The sequence below is a fragment of the Trichoderma aggressivum genome (genome assembly GCF_033847375.1).
Source record: "Trichoderma aggressivum f. europaeum strain CBS 100526 chromosome Unknown scaffold_033, whole genome shotgun sequence".
Lineage (NCBI taxonomy): Eukaryota > Fungi > Ascomycota > Sordariomycetes > Hypocreales > Hypocreaceae > Trichoderma > Trichoderma aggressivum.
The window spans coordinates 367,578-392,189 of record NW_026946399.1 but is presented as its reverse complement, the minus strand read 5'-3'; the positions used below and the strand labels follow the sequence as shown (position 1 = coordinate 392,189).

Below are 24,612 nucleotides of genomic sequence, written 5' to 3'. Positions count from 1 at the left end.
TTAAGAAAATGCTTCAACAGAGCTACATACATATGCATACCTACTCGTATGGCTCTCGAGAAACATGCAGCTTTCTTGTGGTCCAAGGCCCTAGCCGCTGGACCGGGGTTGAGTCCTGGGCCACGCCAAAACATCGCCAAACGCCACCCGAGACAACTCTGTTACAGGTTTCTCCTTGGCCCCCTGCAAACCACCAAATGCGCAGAGCAGCACGGAGCACCACTGATTCGGAAGCATCGAGCCCCGGAATACCACTCTTTAGCTCGGAAACGGGGGGTTCAAGGGTCTGGTTCCATCAGACAGAAATGGCTGGCCCTGTGCTTGGCCGCATGGTGTCTTGACAGATAAAATGTCTAGCTCTCCCCGAGTCGAGTAAAACATTCTTTCGTTTCCTCATCACTAGTCTCCAATTGTTTCGGCAGTTGCTCTCTTTCTCTCTTTTTTTTCTTTCAGTTTCCTTTCCATTCGCTTCACGAGCAGGCCCTCGCCATACCCAGCCCTTTTAAAACTTGGTTGATTCAAGTATTTCGACAGCTCTCCTTTTTTACGTGTACAAGTCAAGATTTTCAATAATTCACCCACACCGTCAAGATGAAGGTCTACTCCTGGTTAGCTTTGGCCTCTGCGCCTCTTGCTATGGCCAACAAGGTCCAGAATGCCTACCCGGACAACGCTGCCCGAACAGTGGAACTGGAGATGGATGAGCGAAGCATCGCCATTGCCAGCGGCATGGCTGGTCACGGCATCACTGCCAACGCTCTGACCGAGATCATCATCATCTGGGCCAACCCTGGTGGCGGTGCCGCTACCACCACCTACAACCAAAAGGTCACCGTCACCGAGACCGTGACTGTTGGAGGACAGACCTCAACCGCTGCCGCTGCCGGTGCTACCCACACCGTCACCGTTGGAGGAGCCGCTGGCCTTGTCTACTCTCCTCCTCAGCTCAACAACATCCCCGTTGGTGACACCGTCATCTTCGAGTTCCAGTCCATGAACCACACCGTTACCCAGTCTGCTTTCGACACTCCTTGCAAGAAGCTCGATGGTGGTATGGATTCTGGCTTCCAGGCCAACCCCAACAACACCATCTCTCCTGCTCCCCAGGTTGCTATGCAGGTTATGGCCTCTACTCCTCTCTGTAAGTAGATGATTGCACATATGACACACTTGAAACCAGCTTCTAACATCGCCCAGGGTTCTACTGCCGACAGAAGGGCCACTGCGGTAAGGGCATGGTGTTCTCCATCAACCCTACCGCTGCCAAGACCCAGGCTCAGTTCCAACAGCTGGCTATTGCTCAGAACGGCACTGGTGCTGCTACTCCCATCACTGGTGGTTCCAGCTCTGCTGCTCCCGCTCCCCCGCCTGCGCAGTCTGCTCCTCCTGCTGCCGCTCCTCCCCCGGCCGCTCCTCCCGCTCAGTCTGCCCCCCCTGCTGCTGCTCCCCCTGCTGGCGGAGACAACAGCATCCAACCCGGCAAGGGAACTGTTGGCGCTGATGGTAGCTGCTCTTGCTTCGTCCAGTGTGCCCCTGGTAGCTTCCCCGTGAATGCTGCCCAGGGTGTTGGTGCCCACGGTGGCTGGGGTGGTGCTCTTCCCATGAACATGGCTGCCATGTCATAAAAACGCATTAATGTGATCACAATTGGAGGGAGACGGTGGCTTGGAGGTGTTTTTAAAAAGGGATTATTGTAGATCTAACTCATTTCTTCTTGTACTCATGGAGACTGCCCAAGGGGCCTGACTCTTTTTCTTCACTGTTGAAGGTCTTGATATCATATGACTGGTTCGTATACATTTTATTTGCAAACTTAATGAATTATTTTCAATGCACCTGAGCTCCTCTGTCATGTGAATACTGCTGCATTGCATTTACTGTGCTTCTTCTTACTACTCTGGGAAGATATGATACAGTCTTTAAAAATTACAATAAAAATATTCGACATGTAGCGAAGTAATAACAAGGAATGGCTGTTCTACTGGTTTTCCTATAGGGAAATACCAAGCGGCACTCCAAGTCTGCTATCCAGTATCATATGTCTCAGATTTAAAGCTACTACCTTATAATACAAAGTGGTAGTGCCAAAATTATAGCTACAGGAGCAAATACTAGCAGAATATAACTGTAGTAGGATATACTAGATACAAATAGTGATAGTAAAGTTAGCTATTAAAACTATCCCTTCGAGATAATCATGTTTCTTCAGTTATCTTCCTCACTTGAAGAGTCTGCCTTTGCGATTTTCCATACGTGTGATTCATCTAAGCATCTCGCACCCATTGCAACGCACTCTTGACAAGCAATAAACTCACCGGTACATGAGCACTCAAAATAATCCCCACTGATGCAACGGGTACAGACGTCACACCAATACGCCTCGCTGTCAAAGACCTGATGTGTCCAAGTCTGTTCAAGAACGGAGTCAGATCCAGCCGCAGTTTTAACATTTTTGTTAAACTGACTGAGAACCTCAATGACTCGGACATTGTTGCTCTCGCGTGCCCAATCGAAAACAGTTTTACCAAAAGCGTCCTTTGAATCAAAGGGTATTCCTCCACTGCATGCCAATAACTGATCGACCACCTCCTCATGCGCATTCCGTACAGCAGCAAAGAGCGCCGTAGAGCCATAAAAGTCTTTTGAATGGATTTTAGCAGTCTTTGAGAGAAGAAGTTCCAACACATGGTGATGGCCACGCATAGCCGCATAGAAGAAGGGTGTGCGTTGATGGGCATCGGAACGGTTGACTTCGTCTGGGTTAGATAGGTCGAGCAGCGCCTTAATGACCTCTTTGTGGCCTTTTAGACAGGCTACGTGCAAAGCTGTTCTGCCAATATAATCCAAGGCAGCCGGTGAGATCCCTCTACTCAAGAAGAGATCAAGTGTATCGAGATACCCTCCATCTGCGGCTGAATGCAATGGTGTCCAGCCGTCGACATCCGTGTCACTGATATTGGACCCCATCTCAAGAAGAAGATTGACGATTTCAACACGTCCGTTGTGTGCTGCTAGATTGAGCGGTTTCCAGCCTTGAGCATCTCCGACGGTAAGATCGACGCCGTTATCGAGCAGTAACTTGACTATTTCAACATTACCCTCATAAATGGCGTTTCTCAGTGCAGTGTTACCGTCGTTATCGGCGGTTGTCGCGTCCGCGCCCATTTCTAGAAGGAATTGCACCATGTCGACTTTATTGTTTGATATGGCTGCCAGTAGGGGCGTCACTCCATCTGCTGTTGATCCCTCTATATCGGCACCGTGGCTGAGGAGGAGCTTTGAAGTATCGATTTGACCCCAATGAGATGCCAGGATAAGAGGCGGAAATCCGGTCTCTAATACAGCGCTATGGCTTACACCAGAGTTGAGGAACAATTCTGTCACTTCCAGCTTACCCAGTGCAATTGCGCCGCTTAGAGGAGTTTTTCTTTTATTGCGCTGAGCTGCTAGAAGATCAACGCCGCTCTTAAGAAGGAATTTGACTGTTTCAACTTGTCCGCCTTCAGCTGCACAATGGAGAGGATTGTATCCAGAGGGACTGGTTCCCATGATGTCTACTCCATTCTCAAGAAGAACACGTACGGCATCCACTCCACCCTGGAAAGCCGCGAGGTGTAGGGCTGACCAACTGAATTCATCGCCAATAGTAGGGTCGGAGCCACTGTCCAGTAATAGCTGAATGGTCTCGGAATGTCCATTTTTTGCAGCGCATGTTAGGGCTGTTTGGCCCCATCTATCCTGTATATCAAGTTCAGGGTTTGAACTGAGAAGGAAGCGGACCACTTCGGTGAAACCGAAAGAGGCAGCATCAAGTAGAGCTGTGCACAAATGGGCGTCAACGGCGTTAAGATCAGCTCCGTAATCTAGGAATAGCCGTGCCAGCTCTGCGTTGCCTTTGATGGCCGCAATATGCAAAGGCGTCTGTTGGAGATCGGTTGTAATGTGTAGCCCTTCGACGTCTTGACGAACTAATAACTCCGCAGCATCCATGAGTCCATGTGAAGCTGCTTGGTGCAGCGCAGTTACACCTTCGGAATTTTGAGTCAACGGGTTTGCGCCGTATTGAAGTAGAAGCTCAACCATTTCAGCAGGCCCTTCATAAGTGGCGTAATGGAGAGCAGTCTCCAATTCCTTGTCCACGGCGTTAGGCTCCGCGCCGTTCTCAAGAAGCAATCGCATTACGCCTATGTGGCCTTTCAAAGCTGCCGTATGCAAGGGACCTTGTCCATTATATGATGCTGATGTGACGCTGGCACCGGCCGCAATTAGCGCTTTGCAGATTGCCTCGTTACCGTTGTGGCATGCAGCTACAAGGGCCGTTTCTCCAAAGAACGATTTGTCATTTAGTTGATCTTTGTGTTTTCGAGATAGCTGTATAGTGACTTGAGTCAAGTCAAGCCTCGAAGCATAATACACAGGGCTGGGAGGTGACTGTGGTGTTTGCATATCACCGGCATTTTCGCTCATATTGAAGAAACCTTCCATTATATCCCTGTCTCTTGAATCAAACCAGTTCTTCCAAGACTCCCAAACGCGATTGGACGTGTCAAATAGGGAGCCCATTAGCTTCTGGGTTACTTCATCCTCCAAACTACCATTGTGAGCATGGCAATCCCAAAAGCCTGCCGCATAATCTCTGAAAGACCCTTGAACTTGGCCCGTCTCTTGGTCGTATTGAAGCTGCCAAGCTCGTTCGTAATGAATATATCGAAGGCATAATCGTGCCAAAGTAGTGTGTTCTGCCATTTCGTTCGAGGACCTCAGCTTTTCATTTGCTTGTAGAGTGTCCCCGGAGACGGCGTCGTGAGAAAGGAAGTATTGCTTCACGGAGAAATGGGTGAGTCGTAATGTGCTAAGTCCGGGGTTCAATTCCATTGAGTCTTTTCGAATATCTAGGAGTGACCCAAGGACTCCTGTTATCTCGCTGTTGACGTAATCGTCATCGATGAAATCGGGTAGCTCATCTACGGGCAGTTCTTCGTCTTCAAAGCTGATCAGCATAGCTTCGGCCATCTCAGCAACAGTCAAAGGTCGTATGGCGAAGGTGACCCAGCGGAGTAAACAAAATGCGCGATCTTTCACGTCCTTTGGTAACTGGGATAATCTTACCCAGTTTCTATGATACAAGTTATCAAGACCAGAGGGAGTTTTCTCAATGGCATCTTGTAATTGTTTCTCATTCTTCCAGCTGCGCAAAGAGTCCTCTTGTAATTTGAGCCAGAGAAATTGACCGCCGCATTTCTCAGCCATCTTTTCTGAGAGGCCATTCTTAAGTGACTCGCTCTTTTTCGACAGTTTCGTTTCAACAATACTTCTCGCAAACCGCTTCGTATCACTGTCGACGTCCTCGGACACGATACTGTACTCAGATTTGGTGCCTTGAATGCTCTCAAATCCACATCGAATTGCGGGCTCGTCTCTGCTAGTGATGAGGATTCGCGTATTGGAGCCAGCAATTGCTCCACCAAGCTTTTCTAGGAAACTCATGATAGAGTCGCCTCGTATGGTGTTGTTTTTGTTCAGCCAGGTACATTCATCAAGTCCGTCAATGACACATATACAGCCTGGAACAAGACGAACAATATCCGAAAAGAGGCTCAATGTAACTGTTCGGGTTGCTGCTGACTCGTGCTGCTTCTCTCGTTCCGCGTACACATGGTCAAATGCAGGTTGATTGCGCGATATAACCTCCCATATCCATACTCGGATAGCCTCATACGGGTCGTCGCGGCTCTCAAAATCCGATGAGAAAAAGAAGCTCGCCACTGGAGTGTTGGTAGATTTCTGGAGATGCTGGACTATCCAAGCGGAGAGAATTGTTTTGCCAAATCCCGCCGGCCCATTTATCCATAAAATGCTAGGTGCTCCCGGACTCAGTGGCAAAGATAACCAATCATTTAAGGCAGGACGCTTGAAAATCCAATCGCAAGTGTCCTCAAGTCTTTTTTGAATGGCATCCTCGTATATCTCGTTGGGAGGATGCCTTACTAACCAAGCGTGTAATTCCCGACGTGTCTCTGCGAGGGCCTTTCCCTCCAACTTTTGGAGAGTGTCGCGAACCTCGACTGTCCAAGACTTATCAACTTGGACGGTGAGATTGGGTGGTTGAATCCCGTTCACCGTTGTAGTTCGAGTGATAGATTCTATGGGCACAAGGTGGTATAAGTGCTGAACCAATTTGCCAATCAGATCGACTTGATCCGCCCTTTTCTCCTTGCCCTTCAAGGCCCAGGAGAGCTTTTCTTTTTTGGGCCCCAAACTTATTCGAAATGGCTCTGTCAGGCTTCTAGCAAGAAGACGACCTGGATTGGTAGTCGGCTTTGGAGGGGGAGGCTGCTTTTGATCACTCAAGATTTCGTGGATAATGTCGATGATTTTGTGCACAGTTTCTAATGTTTCCGTATCAACGAGAGCTTCATGCCGGTCTTGTGATAGTGCTGCCCGGTCCAGTCCCAAACTTTTGCCCCATTTCTCGAAACGGAGCCTGTGAGACGTGAATTGGGCGGCTAAAGTCCGTTCTTCCTTTTTGAAGTGCTTGTAGTTATCGACCTTTTTGGCCAAGTCAAGGCAGGTCGAAAATAAACCAGCGAGCCCGATAAATCCAACTGCCAGACTGACAGGATCCATGGTCCATAGTCACACGGATTGTAAATGCGTGCGTGTATATGGAAATTTGAGAGCGGAGCGGCCTCATATATGGCCATTTCATATCCCGGCATGTTAGTGAGGCGGAGTTTTAAGCGCCCACTGTCGCCTAGTTCTGTCTTCTGTTTCGTCGCGAGGCCGCCTACATCCTCTCTGCATTCGACTGGCGCTTAACATATATGCATACGGCGAATTTTGAAGATGAAGCTAGATCAAGTAAACATATCTGGATTCAAACCGTGAATCTAGTAGGTACGCTCACCTAGAGTTATAGGTTGTGCTGGGTAAACTCAGTAGCATAAGCCAAACAGGTAGTAGAGCGAGGTATCAAGCATATTTCGTAGATATAGATGTTTGATAGGTATACGTAAATAATTTAGGCGCAGCAGGCATCACTACGACATCCTCGAATCTGGCCTTGTAGGACTTCCTGATGGCATTTGTGGAATTTTACCTAGGTATATGCTGGCGGACAGGGGGGCGGCCTCAGTTCCCCACTCAGCTTGAACGTGTGCTGTTTTTACTTCTAGGCATGGGTAGAACGGGCAGATCCTGGTGATTTCAGTATCAATGAGCCATGACTATCTCGGGGGCCCTGCTATACGTTCAATAAATCTACAATATCTTGACGAATATAAGCTGCCTATACTACAGCTACGTATGAGTATCAGATATGTCAATGTTTGGATTGTAGGCCTACCGTGCGCTCACATTGACGCCAGGGTGCAAAATCCAAGTCATATCAAGGCTCGTATCTCGTGAAGTTGTACTCCCCTGCCGATTTACCTGAGTATGTGCCTCTCATGTATTATCCATTTTCGAGTCTCATGAATACTTTCCAATATATAAGAATGCGTTGGGCATCTCAATGCGCATTTGGCACTCTCCAGCGAAGAACATCCAACGGCAAGTCGGTTTGGAATCTTCTTCAAACGAGAGAAATGGAGATCCTTGCCGATAAGAGCTACGTTAGGGACTGGCTGCTACCTCATTTGGCAGAGAATAAAGGTCTAATCAGAGACCCCCTCCTACGAGAAAACTCTTCTAAATTAATTCGCAACTTATTGCTTACCACGGCACTCTTTCGGAGGACAGCAACAGAATAAGAAAGGAATTTAAGGATCCGCGAGGTGCTTGATGTTGACTTGGAAGAAGCCAGAGAAAGCAATTAACGCTCTGTCTTTCCTACAGCATTTTTAACTTTCTTACAGAATGGTAATAGTCAAGGCGGAAAGAGACATATTACGTCGTAAGCTCATCTATCCGTATATATCTTTTGTATTACGTGAAGTCTAAAGAGTTCAATCGTAACTCGGGCGCTTGATACTTGACCCTAGCAGGCGTGCGTACAGACTATGTGGGCTGCTGGAGCCAATGAGCCATGCCAATAACGGACCAATTCTGCTACAAAGCTCTTCTAGAAAGGTACCTATGTTGCAACACAATTCCACCTTGCCTCCATCAAAACATGGAACTCATTCTTTGCTCTTCAGGTAACCGAAAGCATCTCTATTTTGCGACATCTGGTATAAGTCGAAAATAGAAAACATCAATCACATACGACCATATCCGCTCGAAAATACGGGGTCCCGTCTGCTCCCCCATAGTCAAGCGAGCGAGAGGCAGATTAGTAGTTGAGTGGGTGACCATCAGCGAACACCGGCTGTTGTATGTTTTTGCATTTTTTTTATTCTTCTTACCTTCAAAGCCAATAGATATCCCTATGGCGCCGGAGTAGCAACTGTTCTTTCTTTGCCGGGAAGAGAATTCCATAGTATAGCGACAAAAGCGAGAGAGAGTTAATACTAACTAACGCTAGTACTTGCCGAAGAGATATTAGGAATATGCCATATCCATAACGTAAAGAGGCGGAAAGGACTACGAGAAGCTCCCTACATTAGAAGCCTCAGCGATGGGCTGTGAGGCATCAACTACCAATCCCCATTGGTAAAGTGGCGAGACAAGATGACTTGACATTATAGTTCAGTTCGTCTACCACACACAGGAAGACCTCATATAAGCGACATATTAGCAAGCAATAAACGAATGGGATGTATTAAACAATTTTTTTTTCTTTTGCTAGCCTAGCCCCAGGCTTTTCAACAATGTATGCTCTCACAAGCTCTGCCATCTGTGCGCCAATGTCTGGTCCATTGTCTTTGGAACCATTCATCACGCCTTTGACATTGCCCAGCCGTTTGTCCTGACTCATTCTAAACTTGCCTTCTAGTCGGTCAATCTTAATCTCAATGCCATGATATTCTTCTGCATAAGCCTGAGGTACAGTTCAGGCGCATCAGCCACTTTCCATGCCCCTAATCTAGCATCAATGCCATCATACCTCGGCAAGCTCCGACAAGTCGTCTATTAGCGTGAATAAAAACGAATGAGCTTCTTTGAACTTGGATTTAAAATAAATCTTGGCCTTTCTGTATACTTACGCTGCGACGTAGTTCCAAGTTGAAAGCACTTAGTCTATGCTCAATTTCGTTTTGATGTAAAACATAGGGGTGACTAGCAGTGTGCTAATGTATTAAAATACATTAGTCTTCTAGAACTGTTTTAGCCGCGGTTTCATTCTGGGATTTTATTAAAATATATTATTTTTATTTATATTCCTTAATTTAATAATATTAATTATAAAGTTAATTATAGTAATTATCATATATAATAATAATAATTAAATGAAATCTTAAAAATAATTCTTTAGAATTTTTATTTAATTCTCATAGCTTTTATTAAGTAAATTTTTTGGTTAATTTTTAATAATTATATTATTTATAAATATTTATATAACCTCCATTTCCGGCAACGACGGTGTAGCTGTAGGCACCCTGGATTGTAATTGGCTGGACGGGGCCACCAAACTTCGTCTCGGCGAACTCATCACATTTGGCCTGGGTGGTGGTGGACTTTTTGTCCAAGAAGAATGCCACCATCTTGATTCTTGGAGGTGTAGAGGGAAAGCGAATGCAACTGCTGCGAATCTCTACAATATTGACGGAGCAAATGCGGCTAATAATATACATAAAGATCAGCAAGTATCTTAATAGGTAATACATTATATAATAGTAATACTGCCTCTATTATAAACAGAAAAGCCTATATCTTGCTATAGCAAAGCTCTACAGTCTAGAACTTAATCTTTATCTCTTTATACGTGATATTTCTTTTGCTGCTCAGAAGTATTATTTCTTTGTTATTTGGCGTAAAAGGTACATTTGCTGATCTTTGCCGGTTATATATAGTACTGCTTCGTACCCAGTGAAACACTTAACTTTAGTACTACTAGGTAGTACTACCTGGTACCTTAGGTAACGTTTATGATGCCCGTGGGGTGTACTTAGGTAGACGACGTTGGCGGGCAGCGGGGTAGCTAAGAGCAGGGGTGATGACTAACCAAATTCCCAACTTGATACAACTTGATCCATCCTCGCACACACAGGCAGCACGCAGTCGCATCAAGATGGAAACAATGTCTACATTCCGACGCCTTATAAGGCCATTGCCCCCGATGCCGGATTTCCAGGCTTTTGCCATTAGGCGTCTGCGATGGCTCACACCATGTACCCCGACTGGCCGCAATCGGACGAGGATCTGGTGCCGCTGCCACTCGTTGACGGCCCCAAGTTGAAGCCGTTTGACTTCCAGGGGCCGCAAACGATCAAATTCCTCGAGCACGCCGGCCAGGGTCTCCACGCGCACGTCTTCAAGGTCGATATCCGCGGGCAGATCTATGCACTCAAGCTGGTGGGCGCCACACTGGACGTTGTAATGGGAAACAAGGACCATGTATTGACACTGTGCGCGTCCAGTTCCGGTTCACCTACGATCATAACTGGCTAGGCCCCGCGAGTGACACGAACCCTGACGACCGCGAGTTGATGAGCGCCTTCTACAATTACTCGGAGCCCTTTAGCTGCGAGTGCCGTGCCTTTGGTCGCCTCCAGGAGGCCGGGTACGAGGCGCTTGCAGTCCGATGCTTCGGCTACGTATTGCTAGACGAGGATCACGAGCGCGCGCTCGACCAACGCTTCGGCCTCAGCTTTGACGGCGACGTCGACTATTCCGGAGGCGACGAAATGCGTACGCGCTTCTTGGGCAAGGACGGTCGGGCACCGCCGATCCGCGGCATCGTAAAACAGTTTGGGCGGGTGGAGGAGATGGAGGACGAAGATGAGCTACGGCCAGCCTTCTTTCGCAAGATGCTCGGAGACATCGGCCGGCTACAGAAGCTCGGCATCATGCACCTCGACGTCGCGACGCGGCAGCTAGTCGACGGCAGGTTCGGCGACTTCAGTACGGCCATTACGGTGCCCCATTTCCTCACGACACCGGAGCTAAACCCGGGCTTAACGCCCGGTATGCGATCCGCCATGGAGTTCCAGACGTTTGCGTGGGCCATGGCCGACTATTCAGAGTTCGACGAGATGATGTTCAGTTGGAACATGGACTACGCGGACCGGAAAGGCAGCATCTCGGTCCGCGCATTCCCAGGGGGAATGGGTCGTCAACACCAATACCAGCTGAGGACCAAGGCAGCTCGAGAGTGCGTCTTTACTTTCGTGGACCCGAGGCGATACGATTGGAGGAGGCCCGGGGCTGAGGACAAAAGCCGACGGCTGCGTGCCAGGCCTTGGTTCTACGACTGTCGTGGTGATGGCAGGTTGGCCGCGCAATTGAAGTCGCGGGAGCCGCAAGACGTCCAGTTGGTGTACTGGGACTATAGCGACGGCTTTATATTCCCGCGGGTTTGAGACTACGAGCTCGCCTTCCCTGCACCTATCCTCATGGCAGCCCTGGTCCTTGTTACTCGGATCCTACTCTATTCATGTTTCGCTAGGGTTGGCTGGTTGGTTGGCAGTATTTACACGCACATACAACTCGGCAGAAAACAACCGCGACGATCAAAGGCGCACCCATCATGCCTTGCATGCCATCAGCTTTACCGCCTCGTGAATGTACTGCGAATCGCAGTAGCCAAAACGTCTCGGCGTGCTAGGTAAGCTCATGCCGCAAGCCACTGTATTTACTTGATACGGTCAACAATTGTGATGGACGAACACCATAGGCCTGACCCTATTTTACTCTTCGCTGCAAGGGTTTGACCCAGAGGTTCATCGCCCGGCTGCACGGCTAACCGCAGGCAGGGGGGTTCACGGGTCACAGGTCACGATAGTATACACGTAAAGACTGAAAAGTTTTCACCCAACCTACTAAGGTAGTAGAGATCAGTTACTCCGTAAAGTTTCCGAGATAAGATCCATCGCCTTCACTCCACCGAACATTCATTCTACGGTGTGGGATCCGCACGCTACCGCAATCACAACAACCCTGCGCCACGTGCTCACGCAGCCAAAGCCGTGCGTGCCTTGCAAGACGAAAGCAACCAGGGACAGCAAGGCCAACCAGCCGACGGGAGGGAAATGCTTAGACTATACTAATGAGAAAGGTATTGAGCATGGATCACTATTTGCACAATGTCCGTTCCTGTCGTGTCGCAATGGGTGCTATCAGGTACTAAGAATGATGGCAGAAAAATACTCGCTGTTGCGAACAATGTACCCATGAGTATAGGTTGTTTGATGTGTTTTCGTGTACAAGTACCATCTTGGTGCAAAGAAGCTGGGCAATATCGGGAAATGAAGCGCCTGGAAAGTCCTGCATCTTAAGCCACTGTCAAATTTGTCACACAATGCAGACCTAGCTAAAGCAATAATAAGTACAATACTCAAATAAATGCCCAAAGAAGGTAAGATGACCATTCTCTTTTGTCGATAGTCGAGAACGACACTGTACTGGTGGTAGCAGCATTGGAGCATGGGCCCTAGATCACTTGCCTGCGTGCCTCACAAACTTCAGATGTCGTAAAGGCTTTCTTGCGAAAACCGTCACGGCGGCCTTGTACGTCTATTCGAACACCCGCCCAATAGACTTTTGAAAGTATTTAGAGTGGTTCTGAAACGAAAGGAGTTGTCGCTAAAGACAGAGTGAGCGGCCTTTGGCTACCGGCGCATGCCATACGGGGGGGAGAATCGGAGCCAGATGGAATGTGAAGTTTCGGACAATAGATTGATAGCTTGAACATGTATTTATCCTTCAGAAATCTACCCTATCCATCGACCCCATACTAAATGACTCGGTGATGAGCTTGAATCGTCAAAAAAGGGTCTGGTTCCACCTTCTACGCTTGTTCGTAGCTCACGGAGACTACCTAGTAAGTATAAGAAGCCCACTACGACTTCATACAAGCACATACGACCATATCCATTGGAAAATACGGGGTCCCGTCTGCTCCCCCATCGTCAAGCCAATGAGAGGCAGATTAGTAGTTGAGTGGGTGACCATCAGCGAACACCGGCTGTTGTATGTTTTGTAGTTTTTTTTGGTTGCTGTTTCGTAGATTCTTTTTCTGGGTTGCTACTCCGTAATCTTGGCCATATCCATTGTACGGAGTTGCAGGCTCAAATGGCATTGAGTTGGTGGGGCTCACTACAATAATACGAGCCCAGTGGTTACATACGAGCACCGGAGACAGCGAACCATTGTCATTTTAGCCGTTAACTTGCTCTGGAAACCGGGGGCGGACCTTGAGCTCACTCTCCGTATTACATACGAAAGGCACGAGTTATCCACTGCTATGCCTGGATAAGCAGAACTAGCAGCGATCACTTACAGGGCACACGTTCTAAGCTCCAAGTTCACATATAACGGACAGCCCATTTCATGAATCAACGAATAAAGGGGTAGCCTCTCCTTGAGTGTTCAAGTTTGCTCAACATTCTCTGGATTCGCTCTTTCTGGCCGCGGCGGATTGACTCTCAATCTTGACAACAGCAACGTGAATACATGATTTTTCTTTGCCATCATGCCTTTTGTCAGAAACATCTCTGCATCTTTACTGCTTGCTGGTCAAGCAGCTGTCAATAACCTGCCAGACCATGTATTCAACGTTCCTTTGACGCGGATCATGAACCAGGAGTATTACGGCATGGAGTTCGAAGTAGGCAATCCCCCTCAGCCATCTTTTCTTAAAATCGATACTGGTAGCCCCACGATTGGCTTCATCTCGCCGCGCAGCAACATGTGCCTGCGACCGGAGGCTCCGTGTGATGCTCTGGGAACTTACGACAACCTCACTTCGTCAACAGCGGTGGTGGCATTCCCAGGCAGCTATCCCAACTACAGCGATGGCCTGCTCGACGGCGGCAGAGGTATCTTCGTCAATGACACGCTTCGATTTGCGGGCGTTTCCGTTGATGGCCTTGTTCTTGGATCGACCGATAGCTTCAACCTCGATGTTCGGCTGTCGCAGTCCAACCCGTTTGCAGGCATCATGGGCTTGAACGCCTTGTGCTTCACTGGACCTCGGTGTGACGTCTACCCGACTTTGGTTCAACAGCTTTCGGACCGTGATATTCTGAAGACTCGTGCGTTCAGCATCTACCTAGGCCAGGATGAACCGCACGCAACTGGCCATCTTCTCCTGGGCGGTGTGGACGAAGCTAAGAGAGATGGGCCCGTCTTCACACAGAAACTAGACTCGCCATGGGAGATTGAGTATTCGTCTTTTACACTGGACAAGGGTGGAGAGAAGATGGTGTGGCCTATAGAACCCGGAAATACAGTCAGTTGGGACACAGGCGCGGCCTATTTTGGTCTTCCGACAGCTGTGTTTAACGCTGTTGCCGCCGTCCTTGAGCTTCCCGCAAACGTCACCTCGACTCAGGATCCGTACGAGGTGGACTGCAAGCACCGCGACATTGTTGACACCGTCCTTGAAGTCGGATTCCCGGGCGACGGAACCATCAAAATACCCGTGGGTCGCCTGGTCACAACGCTCGACTCCGGCAAATGTGTCACTTATGCACTGAATGGAGTTGGTGGCTCAGGGGAGACGGATTTTGCAACCAACTTTGGAGCGCCTTTCCTTCGCAGCGTTTATGCAACTTACAACCTGGACACTCTGGAGCTGACTTATAGCCAAGTGAAGTATACAGATGAGGAGCGGATTGTGGCGATTTCCGCGGCTGATTAGAAAAGCCTGATGCAAGAGCTGCTGCGTTACGTTTACATAATGAAAATAGACCTTAATGATAATCATGTCTCTACTGTACAAATCCTTTTGGCGATGTCATGAGATCAAGTAAAAGTGCTAGCCTACGCGCTTGGCTTCACAAACTGCTGCAGGGTCTTGCTCTCCCCTCACACTAGCAAATGGAGAACTACTATGCATCTATGGGGTGGTCGTACTTTCGCGAGCCCCGGCCATCCGTTGTTGTCCCTTGCAAGCCCTTTCAAGCAAGCAGTTACGAGATGCTGTCAAGATTTTGTTCTGGACCGTTATCATGAACTATCTATATATCCTAACCCTTTGCAAACGTTGGAAGGCGGAATTCATTATGCAGCGAGATCCTTATCTTGTACCATTTGTCGGTACTATTGAAGCTTTTTTACATGGATAAATGCAAGGTATCGCCGCCAATTGTCTCTCACACTCGAATGGTCTTTCATGGACAAGCATTCTGGGGTTTACATTCAATGTCACCTGAAATATGGCTGTTTCGTAATCACGAGTATTGTACTCGATACAATGTGCCTAAATATTTTATAGAAACATTGAGAACACACGTATGCAATGGAGTGTTTCAAGGCAGCTCGAAATGGCTGGGCCATCACTATTGCGTTGGACGCAGCGAAGGATTCGCCATTTATCGCCGAAATGCACCAACTACTACCAACGCTGCCATGCCCTAGTTTACCAAGATATGTGTAAGCTGGTATATGCACCAAACCGGCGAATTAACTACCAGCAAGCAAGCCACTAGGCCTGTTTAAAGTCGGGAACTCCTCACATGTCGAATCCTTCGACGATGGAACTATCACGGCGGATCGAGAGCGTGCTTTAATATCGCTCATTCCGCTCTTAAAGATAGTCTATTGCCAAAAAATCCATCATTTGCTTAAATATTAACTGGAATCAATCCTAGGAACCGCCATGAGCCCGATACTGAGCGTGTCTACGAAAATCGAGATCGCGGCGTCTCCAGCTGCTGTCCGATCAGTGGTATGCATAAGATCTACCTTTACCCATGGGAAGCATCATGATAGAATCGCCTCGCGTACTGACTATTCGCTTGCAGTTCCTAGACTTTGCCCGATACACGCAGTGGAAGCCAGGCTGGATCATTCAGCCGGCTGACGCTAGCAAGCAGCCCCTCGACCTGAAACCTGGCGATGGCCTCAAAGTCAGCATGGACGGAAAGGCTCATAACCCAGTGGTAGTGGTAGGTCTCAATGTGACTGGAATGATGAGCAATAGGTGTGCTAAATCGCGAAAGGAAAACTCGCCCAAATCTTTCCAATGGGAAGGATCACTGTTCGGGCTTGGAAAAGGCGTCCATCAGTTTCACTTTGAACCAAGCGAAACGAATCCAGGAGGCACCACGTTTACACAAGGAGAGGATTTTCGAGGAATCCTGATCACGCTCTCCTCGCCGTGGTGGAGTGGAAGGAAGTTTGACATGGACCCTTGGGATAAGTTTAATGCAGATCTGAAGAATGAGGTGGAGAAGTCTTCGAAATAGGGCTCCAGGCGGGGTTCACTTTCTTCCAAGAAGATGCTGTTTCGGCGCGAGATTATGGGGGTTCCTGAGTTTGCTTTGCGAGACTTACAAAGAGCCCAAAGACGCAGATGATTGCCCTCATCAACCATGAAACCAGCAGGCCAACCAGAGAGCCATCTCGCTCTTCCTCCTCATCTAGTACTCTACTTTCCTTTATATAGCAATTACACTATCACGACAATCACATACGACCATATCCGCTCGAAAATACGGGGTCCCGTCTGCTCCCCCATAGTCAAGCGAGCGAGAGGCAGATTAGTAGTTGAGTGGGTGACCATCAGCGAACACCGGCTGTTGTATGTTTTTCTTTTTGGTAGCCTTGACAATTTGTTGAATAGTATATTATTTTGAGAGTCAAGGCATCAGTCTTCTTTGTCGTTATGCACGTAATCATGGGAGGTGGCTTGCACTGGAGCCTGCTTGCAGACCAAGTAGAAGCTTCTCCCGAACCATTGTGAGATCTACTGTTAGCGTAACTCCTCCATTGGATACTACAATTGAACGTCTATCAAAGTAGCCGTGTCGGATTCGTCATAATATTATTCGGTTGAGTCTCATATCGCATAGGCACATAAACAGTGAAGAGCTAAGACGAGACCGAGATGAGTGGAGTAAGAGCCTTAAAGATAGAAAAGGTTGGGGTAATAACGGCAACTCATTGAATGGGTGTTGGGCCGCTAGGCATGGGGGTTGGAGGCTCTCGGGTATATCAAAGAGCAATTTACAAGGTGTGCACCCTAATTGGAACATCACATTCTTGGCAAAGTGGCGGTTTGTTTTCTATGTCTGACTGTTTGCTTGTACTTAAGCCATCAAGTGCCACAGACCTCATGGCGGTGTCACAATCACTCCACCCACATCAGTTTCCTCAGCCTGATAGAAGGCAGAGACAGCAAACACTGCTTTTGACAGCCTCGTGAAATCCGCTAGCATGTTCCAAGCTAACGACAACCACTCGGCCGACGAAGAAAAATACACATCCACATCACCATGGACCAACAGCAGGCCGAGCCATATGTGAAGATGCACCTCGCATCTGGGCAAGTCCTCGACAGATGCCGGCTCTCCATCAACTTGTTGCAACAAGACTCCCATGACGCTTCTGTGATTGGTCAGAAGGCCGAGGAGTTTGGGGTCATTGGGGTGCGTATTTGGATGATGATCCGCCACTTTGAAGCACCTTTGGGCGAACACGCATCATTCTCTCCATGTTCAACAAATTAACGCGCAAACTGTAATGACGATTGGTCACTGCATCGGGCAACAGTTTCTCAGAGAGACGGTTGATGTATGTAAGCCATCTCCAGTCAGCGAAATGGTTCATGGCAAGCCGACAGAATTTAGTAGCATGCGAACGAGGAGATATGGCCGACGGAGAACATTGTCATTGAATACTTCCTAAGATTATTCAAGGTAATGGACGCCTAGGCCTACCTGTGCGGAGACAATCGTGTCCAGTGACATCGGCGGTGTGTTGGGAGAGTTTTCAGCAGAATATCTTATACCGTGTGGTGGTGCGGGTAAGTTACTCTGCCTGTCGCGATGATGATTGTATTGGCCGTCAATTTGGTCCTGGGAAGTCTATGCCGCCATCACTCACCCGGTTAATCTGGTTGATACAAGATCAACAATGGGTACTAAGTAGTAAGGGCGCTAAAAGATGACACAATCCAGCTCAGCGTTGACAGCGCAGGTCACTCTGTGATTAGCAGTGCCGATGGGTTATTTTAGAAATGTCCTCTGACACATTTCTATCGTCTAATTAGAACGACGGTTGACTCATACATCTTATATGATTGATCGCTGTTGACAAGTCCACATCGTATGAGCTACCTCTCGAGATTCCGATTGAAGTTACATACATATAGGCCGTGTCATGGTATTTCTCATGCCATGCTCGAGCTGCGAGACCTTTCATTATTTTTATTTTCATGTACGGGTGATACGCTGGGTGATGTCATGGCAATCGTATCAGATGTTTACAGCGCGGAGCAGCAATGCTTCATTTGTAATACTAATTCACGGTCCAGCTGTTAGTGAGAAGAGAAGCGCCCGACATACAAGAGGAAGCTTACCAATGCAAGCGAATTAAGTTGCCTTAATTCAGTCACATCTCAATTATTATGCATCTATGGCTTTGCAATCGCAAATGAAACCTCGACGTCCTTCCGACTGATGAGTCTTACACGGCGTTCACTTGCATACTTGATTCGGCGATAGATTCAGAACTCTGAGCATGACGTTGGAGCTAGCTTCAAATGGCAATTTCTGTATAGCTTTTTTCCCGCATGTGGAAAATGCAGACTAGCCTGGAATGGCAACATGATTGAAGCCTTCTCTCCCGTATCAAGTATCGCGTTGCTTTTGAGCTCGACGTCTTCTCAACCGCAACATCATTTCGAACGTTTGCGAGCAATAACTTGCTAGAAACAATGAGAGCGATGAAGATTCTACGAGTTTCGGATAATATCATTATCGGCTAGAAAGAAAAGGCATTGCCTCCTAGAACTAATTCTGGTTATATTATTAATCAACATGAAGATGCATCATTGTTCTTGCGCGCTGAAGTCAAGTTTTATTATTCATTGGGCTGTATAACTCGATAAGAAACAAAGCCAGTTTAATTAATCCAATGGCGAAAAAGTGTCAGGATGCCTGTTCGACGGCTGAAGCCTCGATCGATTGAATCTGATCGCAATGGATTGGGTGGCCTGGGGGAGCATTGGGCGCGGGTCTCACCATCTTCCGTGGCAAGATCAAAGCTCTTCATTCGACAAGGCTCAATTGCCGAGAGGGTCCAGAACAAGCTAGCGGCTTGCAGAGCTTATTTCTAAACGCCCTCTTGATATGTCAAGATATCTAGACCTCTGCTTAGCAGATCTCTGTACTGCTTGTGAGTCTACCAGATTGCCATGTTTGTAATCCGGGCATTCCGCTCGAAATGTCGTTATTCTGCTTACATTTAGACCGAGAAAAAATTGCAATTGATATTGAGCTTCTTGGTATAAAGTCAACCTTTTGTCCGCGGTGAAAATGGCACTACACAACTTTAGCTTCAGCATCTTTATTGCGCCTTCATAGGATTGGTCCTCATTGCAAGAATACCTTCTCAACATTTACCACACATCAATTGAGGAGTTTAATATAGTGTAATAACGATATGTACGATATCTTTCGAGAATCGGCGCTTGGCCAAGCCATCCGCTTTCTTTCCAGAAACAAGTGGCTGCAGTACCCAGAAGAAAGGCCTGATTTCGTGCTCCCACCAGAGTACGTAGCCTTGCTATCTAACAGCGAGAAACAACACGAGGCGACATACGACCAATCGAGTTCACATATAAACAACCAACGCTCCGGTAGTCTTGATCCATCATCAGATTCCTCCCAAACTGCCGATGAAGATGGCGAGGATCTGAGGAGGGAGCGGACAGTGGGGAGTATCCAGAGGGGTCCATACATGGAAAACGGAAGATTCGATCCTGAACAGCAAATTGAGCTGAAAAAGACAAAGAGCGAACCGATTGTGCCACACAAGACGAATGACGGCGTCATCCTGGTAGACTGGTATACGACGGACGACCCAGCAAAGCCTCACAACTGGTCATCGTTTAAGAGGAGCTACATCGTCTTCGTCATCTGCTTATATACATGGGTCACCTACGTGGCAGGTTCCGTCTTTGCCTTTTCGGAACCGGGCATTGTTGAACATTTCAGTGTCAGCGTAGAGGCATCTGAACTTGGACTTGCTCTCTACGTCTTGGCCTATGGTGTAGGACCACTCATCTTTGGCCCTCTCACCGAGATTCCAGTGATTGGCAGAAATCCCGTCTACTACCTCACATTCCTTGTCTTTTTTGCTCTGTCATTCCCAGCAGCGACAATCAACAGCTTCGGCGGCCTCTTGGCGGTACGATTCTTTGCTGGCTTTTTTGGTAGCGTTGGCATCGCCATTGGTGGTGCCTCAATCCAAGATGTCTTCACACTCATCTATTTCCCCTATGGTCTTGGTTGGTGGGTATTGTCGTTCTGGGCAGGCCCTGCTATTGGACCGACCTTTGCTGGATTTGCAGCAATGGAAAAGGGATGGAGGTGGCCGCTCTGGGAAGTTGTATGGATTTGCGCTATCATGGCCGTATTTTTGCTTGTTCTGACCCCCGAGACGTCTGCGCCCAACATCCTTCTCAGGCGTGCCAAGCGACTTCGAAAGCTCACTGGCGATGCACGGCTCCAATCCCAAAGCGAGATTGACCAAATGCACATGTCGGGATCTGCCGTTCTCATTGCTGCGCTGATAAGACCATTCGAAATCACCATCAAGGACCCTTCAATTTTCTTCGTCAATTTGTACACGGCTCTGACTTATGCCATCTACTTTACCTTCTTTGAAGTATTCCCTCTTGTGTTTCCACCTTTCTACGGCTTCCACCTTGGCCAGACTGGTCTTGCGTTCCTTGCCTGTGAGGTTGGCTCAATTCTGGCACTCATTCTATACTTTGCCTATCTTCATTTTTACATGATTCCAGACAATATCAAGAATGGATTCCGAGAGCAGGAGCATCGTTTGCTTCCCGCAATCTTCGGTTCCGTTGTTCTTCCAATTGGGCTGTTCATATTCGCCTGGACCGCAAGAGCCAGTATTCACTGGATTGTTCCACTAATTGGCGTCACGATTTTTGTTCTCGGCCAATATATGGTTATCCAGGGACTCTTCATGTATGTGCCGGTTTCATACCCGCAGTACGCAGCATCGATCTTTACAGGCAATGATTTGATCAGATCCGCTGTTGCTACTGGATGTATTCTTGCAGCCAGGCCAATGTTTATCAACCTTGGTGTACACAAGGGCGTTACAGTCCTTGCTGGACTGAGCATAATGGGTATAATCGGAACATTACTCATGTACAAATACGGCAAGAGTCTCCGTGCCAAGTCTAAGTTTGCACAAGCTTAGACATCTGGAATCATCAGGAATCACGCGACGAATTATCTAGCTTCGTCGTGCTGTGTTGCTGTTTCTTATGGAGCTTCATTGTGGTATTGGATATTGTTTCCTTGTTGGATAAGATTGGATGGTGGTTAATTATGTGATCTATGGTGTCGCAAACATTGATTGAAGAAGTGTGTAAATTGCTTTATGCTTTTATGATAATGGGTGTGCATGGGTTCAAAATAAAGGATAGGTTGTAATAGAATAATTTCATACTATTGTCACTCATTGTTCATTAAATTGCATGTACAATGCGTAGATCGCAGACCGTCGAATGTAATAACGACTAAGATGTAAATCTCATATATAGAGTAGAAGGATTTATCACCTGTCCTATATTATAACATTTTTTTGATGGGAAGTTGTTAGAAAATCTTTTTCAAGATCAGCATTATTTGATTGTTTGTATTTTAAACTCTCCGAACTCCATTTTACGTGCAACCTGACATGAGATAGGCTATCAACAACATTTGGTGAATTGATTCATTTTGTCTTGGTCAAAGTCTTATGTTTCCAAACCTACAACAATCTTATTAATAATCATACTGGTTGGGCTTTATTTACGAGCAAATATCAAATACGTTCTTTCCGAATTCGGCTGAATGCTTGAATGAGATGAACAATTGCAAAACGGCTTTGCATATTTCAACATGATTTCTCCATGTCATGGAGCTTCAAAACATCAGACTGGCTGGCTGAAATCTTAAATCTCATCACCCCCAACAATAAGCCGGATGTTTATCTGTTTGTCTACTTCTTATGGAACTTTTGTGCCGCTTATGCTTACATTAAAGCAATATCTGAACATACAATGCGATAATTACATCATCACCTCAACAATATTTGTTCCGACATTTGTGGACGCTAGATCGGCTGCCCTGGGGCTTTTACACGGAGTTGTTATATCCGGCTCCATCATCAACAACGTCATTGAGTGGAGGTGACAAGTTAATGGCATCGGAATGCAGCAGAAGACAAAGCAGGTCAAAAACCCGAGAGTAAATTTGTGGTCCTACCAAATCGAATTGGCAGAAAAGCACAAGGTAGCTCGGCCATTTTGCGGTCCCGAAATCAGAATCACCAAGCTCTTTGAGGATCTGGCAAAGATCAACCGGTCAAGGCTTCGCTCTACCAGAAGCTAATGGCAAATCCAACAGCGCCGCAAAACTTACAGCCGATGCGAGCCACACAGTGACACTCCAGGGCGGCAACTTTCTTGCTCCAAACGGGCCTTGGTCTGATTCTGCCATTGTGCTCCGATGACGAGAAGGGGAAAAGTCCCACCACCACCAATATGAACACGAAGGATTCCAAGGTGGAACAGCCAAATGGCATGATGTCAGTCAGGATGATGCATATGCCCGAATTGAGCAAGACTATGTAAACCTAGGCAGCGAGTACGGACCAGAACCTCTCTGACGACTGGGAGGAAAGGATTGCTGTTCGCCGGAAGCCGGAATAGCCGGCCCAAGCAGGTGAGGTGATGGCTTCGACCTGGCAGGCAGGGACAGTGGATTTGAGCTCGTAGCGTAAATTCTGAATGTGCGTTTATTCTTCTTGGCATAGCTTTTTCTTGTTTCTATGTTGATCCCTAGCTTTACATGGGTTGTTGATCAACTGAGACCTGCAGCTATCGCGTCTCCTTGGTTGATTTAGTTCCTGAATCGTAACTCATCTATTGTATTAAAGAAGAAATAACCCCTGGATTGTGACAGAAGTATCTTTGATAGACCAAAAGTATCTACGGAGAGATGCAGTAGTCTAGGCACCATCGTCACTTTGTTAGGTAAAACAGAGGTAGGCTCATCGGCTGACCAAAACTTTGCGAAACCCAAAATGCGTACCAAGAAGCTGGAGCTAATAACGAAATGGATCTCTCTGACACAACGTTGTATGACAGCTTTCGACTGCTCATGAATAGAGAGGGCATGATTCTCGGGTCAAGACGCCTCACGGGCGGATCGGACTTGGCATTATCAAATGGTTATGCCATGATTGATCGACAGGAGGCTCGGGCATCGTCCAGCCCTTTTCACGCTGCGGCCTAGAACAGAGAGGATGCCAAAAAAAGTAACGAAAGACGGTCGGGAGCTCTGAAGGATCCCGGAAAATTTTGGCCCTCTAGTTTCTAGCAGAGTTTAGCAGGCTTGGCCATCTAAGTTTAGAAGACGGCCCCAGACACAAGGCCAATCGAGATCGAAGGGAGCTGCTCGATCCCTGTCGATTCGAGCCACGCTACGAAGCCACAGCGCAGCAGACAGTTGAATCAACTTGGAGCAACTCATCCGAGAAACCACACATGTAGGCCGATGTCATGATGGTGTGCTCGACAGTTGCGGCTGAACTTAGTAGTCCACCCCGGCTTCCCACCAGTTTCCAAGTTTCTTCCCCACAGCGGCACTTGGTGAGCCAAGACCAAGCCAAGATGGACCAAGGTTTTTGTTTTTCCCTTTTTAGGTTATTAAGCATCACATGGACGGTTAAAGCAAACAATGACTCCCCACAATAAAAGCCCGTATAACCGTGGACTGCTGCGAGACATCGGTGTGTAACGCCCTATGTGTTGCCAATTCCCAGCCAGGCAATCAGGTTGCCATCGGACAGAGCCGGTTTTCGGTCTGTGATTCGGTGCCTGGTTGAAAGTAGGAGGGGGATTAGCCCCTAATGGCTTGAGACGCGGATGAATGGGTTGACCCGCACAGCTCGGGAATAGTTCACGTTTGGCTGCATATGCTGCAGTCCCGTATTCTCATCCACAGCTCGTATGATGTCCCGTGGAAATCGGGTGAAAGCTGACACAGTGCGTGCGATAGCCCGTATTCACAGGTTGTCCCCGAATCACTGGGCCACGGCAGATTTCAGCTCGGCATGACTGCATTTGTCTAAGTGATGCATGTCTTTGCTGGCCTCGGGTTCTCCAATCAGATAGATTGGGGTATTTGGCTGCAGCAATCCGGACCCCCCTTGCGTTACCCAAGTGCAGTAGCACTCTGCATTTTGGAAGGATTCTCATTGTCATGAAATGCACTGTGCAAGCTCTTTGCTGGTCCTAACCGTATGCATCCAAGGGAGCCAGCAACCTGAAGTCTAATTCCCCTCACTAGCAGTTCCGATCGTAATTCTGCGGCAGCTTCGGAAGTCGGGCTCTCCACGCACAAGCTCAGGCAGCTCCACCGTCCCCCTGGCTCGGTAAAAGGGGCCGCGGGGAAAGCAGGGTCAAGTCGTTGGTCCTCGAGACCCTTCTGCCTCCGCTCTTTGCTGCCATGTGTTCTGTCAACCGTCAGGCATTGTTTAACCGAACCAACAACAGGGTTAACGGAAAGAGACCGCCGTCGATGACGAAACTGATCCAGT

The 24,612-nt window shown here is 47.8% G+C and overlaps 6 protein-coding genes across 6 annotated transcripts; 5 read left to right on the top strand and 1 right to left on the bottom strand.

The window, feature by feature from the left end:
* Positions 1 to 591: 591 nt before the first annotated feature.
* On the top strand, positions 592 to 1,625 carry Triagg1_7541 (uncharacterized protein; the record flags this gene model as incomplete). The annotated part of the gene is made up of 2 exons (XM_062902288.1): positions 592 to 1,141; positions 1,198 to 1,625. The coding sequence occupies 2 exons, from the start codon at positions 592 to 594 to the stop codon at positions 1,623 to 1,625; spliced, it is 978 nt and encodes a 325-aa protein (XP_062753598.1).
* A 580-nt stretch (positions 1,626 to 2,205) lies between these two features.
* Positions 2,206 to 6,627, bottom strand: Triagg1_7540 (uncharacterized protein; the record flags this gene model as incomplete). Its single annotated transcript, XM_062902287.1, has 1 exon — positions 2,206 to 6,627. The coding sequence occupies one exon, from the start codon at positions 6,625 to 6,627 to the stop codon at positions 2,206 to 2,208; it is 4,422 nt and encodes a 1,473-aa protein (XP_062753597.1).
* A 3,582-nt stretch (positions 6,628 to 10,209) lies between these two features.
* Positions 10,210 to 11,402, top strand: Triagg1_7539 (uncharacterized protein; the record flags this gene model as incomplete). The annotated part of the gene is made up of 2 exons (XM_062902286.1): positions 10,210 to 10,395; positions 10,461 to 11,402. 2 exons carry the CDS (start codon positions 10,210 to 10,212, stop codon positions 11,400 to 11,402), a joined length of 1,128 nt encoding a protein of 375 aa, XP_062753596.1.
* A 2,213-nt stretch (positions 11,403 to 13,615) lies between these two features.
* Triagg1_7538 (uncharacterized protein) lies at positions 13,616 to 14,683 on the top strand (the record flags this gene model as incomplete). Its single annotated transcript, XM_062902285.1, has 1 exon — positions 13,616 to 14,683. The coding sequence occupies one exon, from the start codon at positions 13,616 to 13,618 to the stop codon at positions 14,681 to 14,683; it is 1,068 nt and encodes a 355-aa protein (XP_062753595.1).
* A 960-nt stretch (positions 14,684 to 15,643) lies between these two features.
* Positions 15,644 to 16,232, top strand: Triagg1_7537 (uncharacterized protein; the record flags this gene model as incomplete). The annotated part of the gene is made up of 3 exons (XM_062902283.1): positions 15,644 to 15,712; positions 15,789 to 15,932; positions 15,987 to 16,232. 3 exons carry the CDS (start codon positions 15,644 to 15,646, stop codon positions 16,230 to 16,232), a joined length of 459 nt encoding a protein of 152 aa, XP_062753594.1.
* Positions 16,233 to 19,431: 3,199 nt separating this feature from the next.
* Positions 19,432 to 21,222, top strand: Triagg1_7536 (uncharacterized protein; the record flags this gene model as incomplete). The annotated part of the gene is made up of 1 exon (XM_062902282.1): positions 19,432 to 21,222. One exon carries the CDS (start codon positions 19,432 to 19,434, stop codon positions 21,220 to 21,222), a length of 1,791 nt encoding a protein of 596 aa, XP_062753593.1.
* Between the last annotated feature and the right edge of the window lie 3,390 nt (positions 21,223 to 24,612).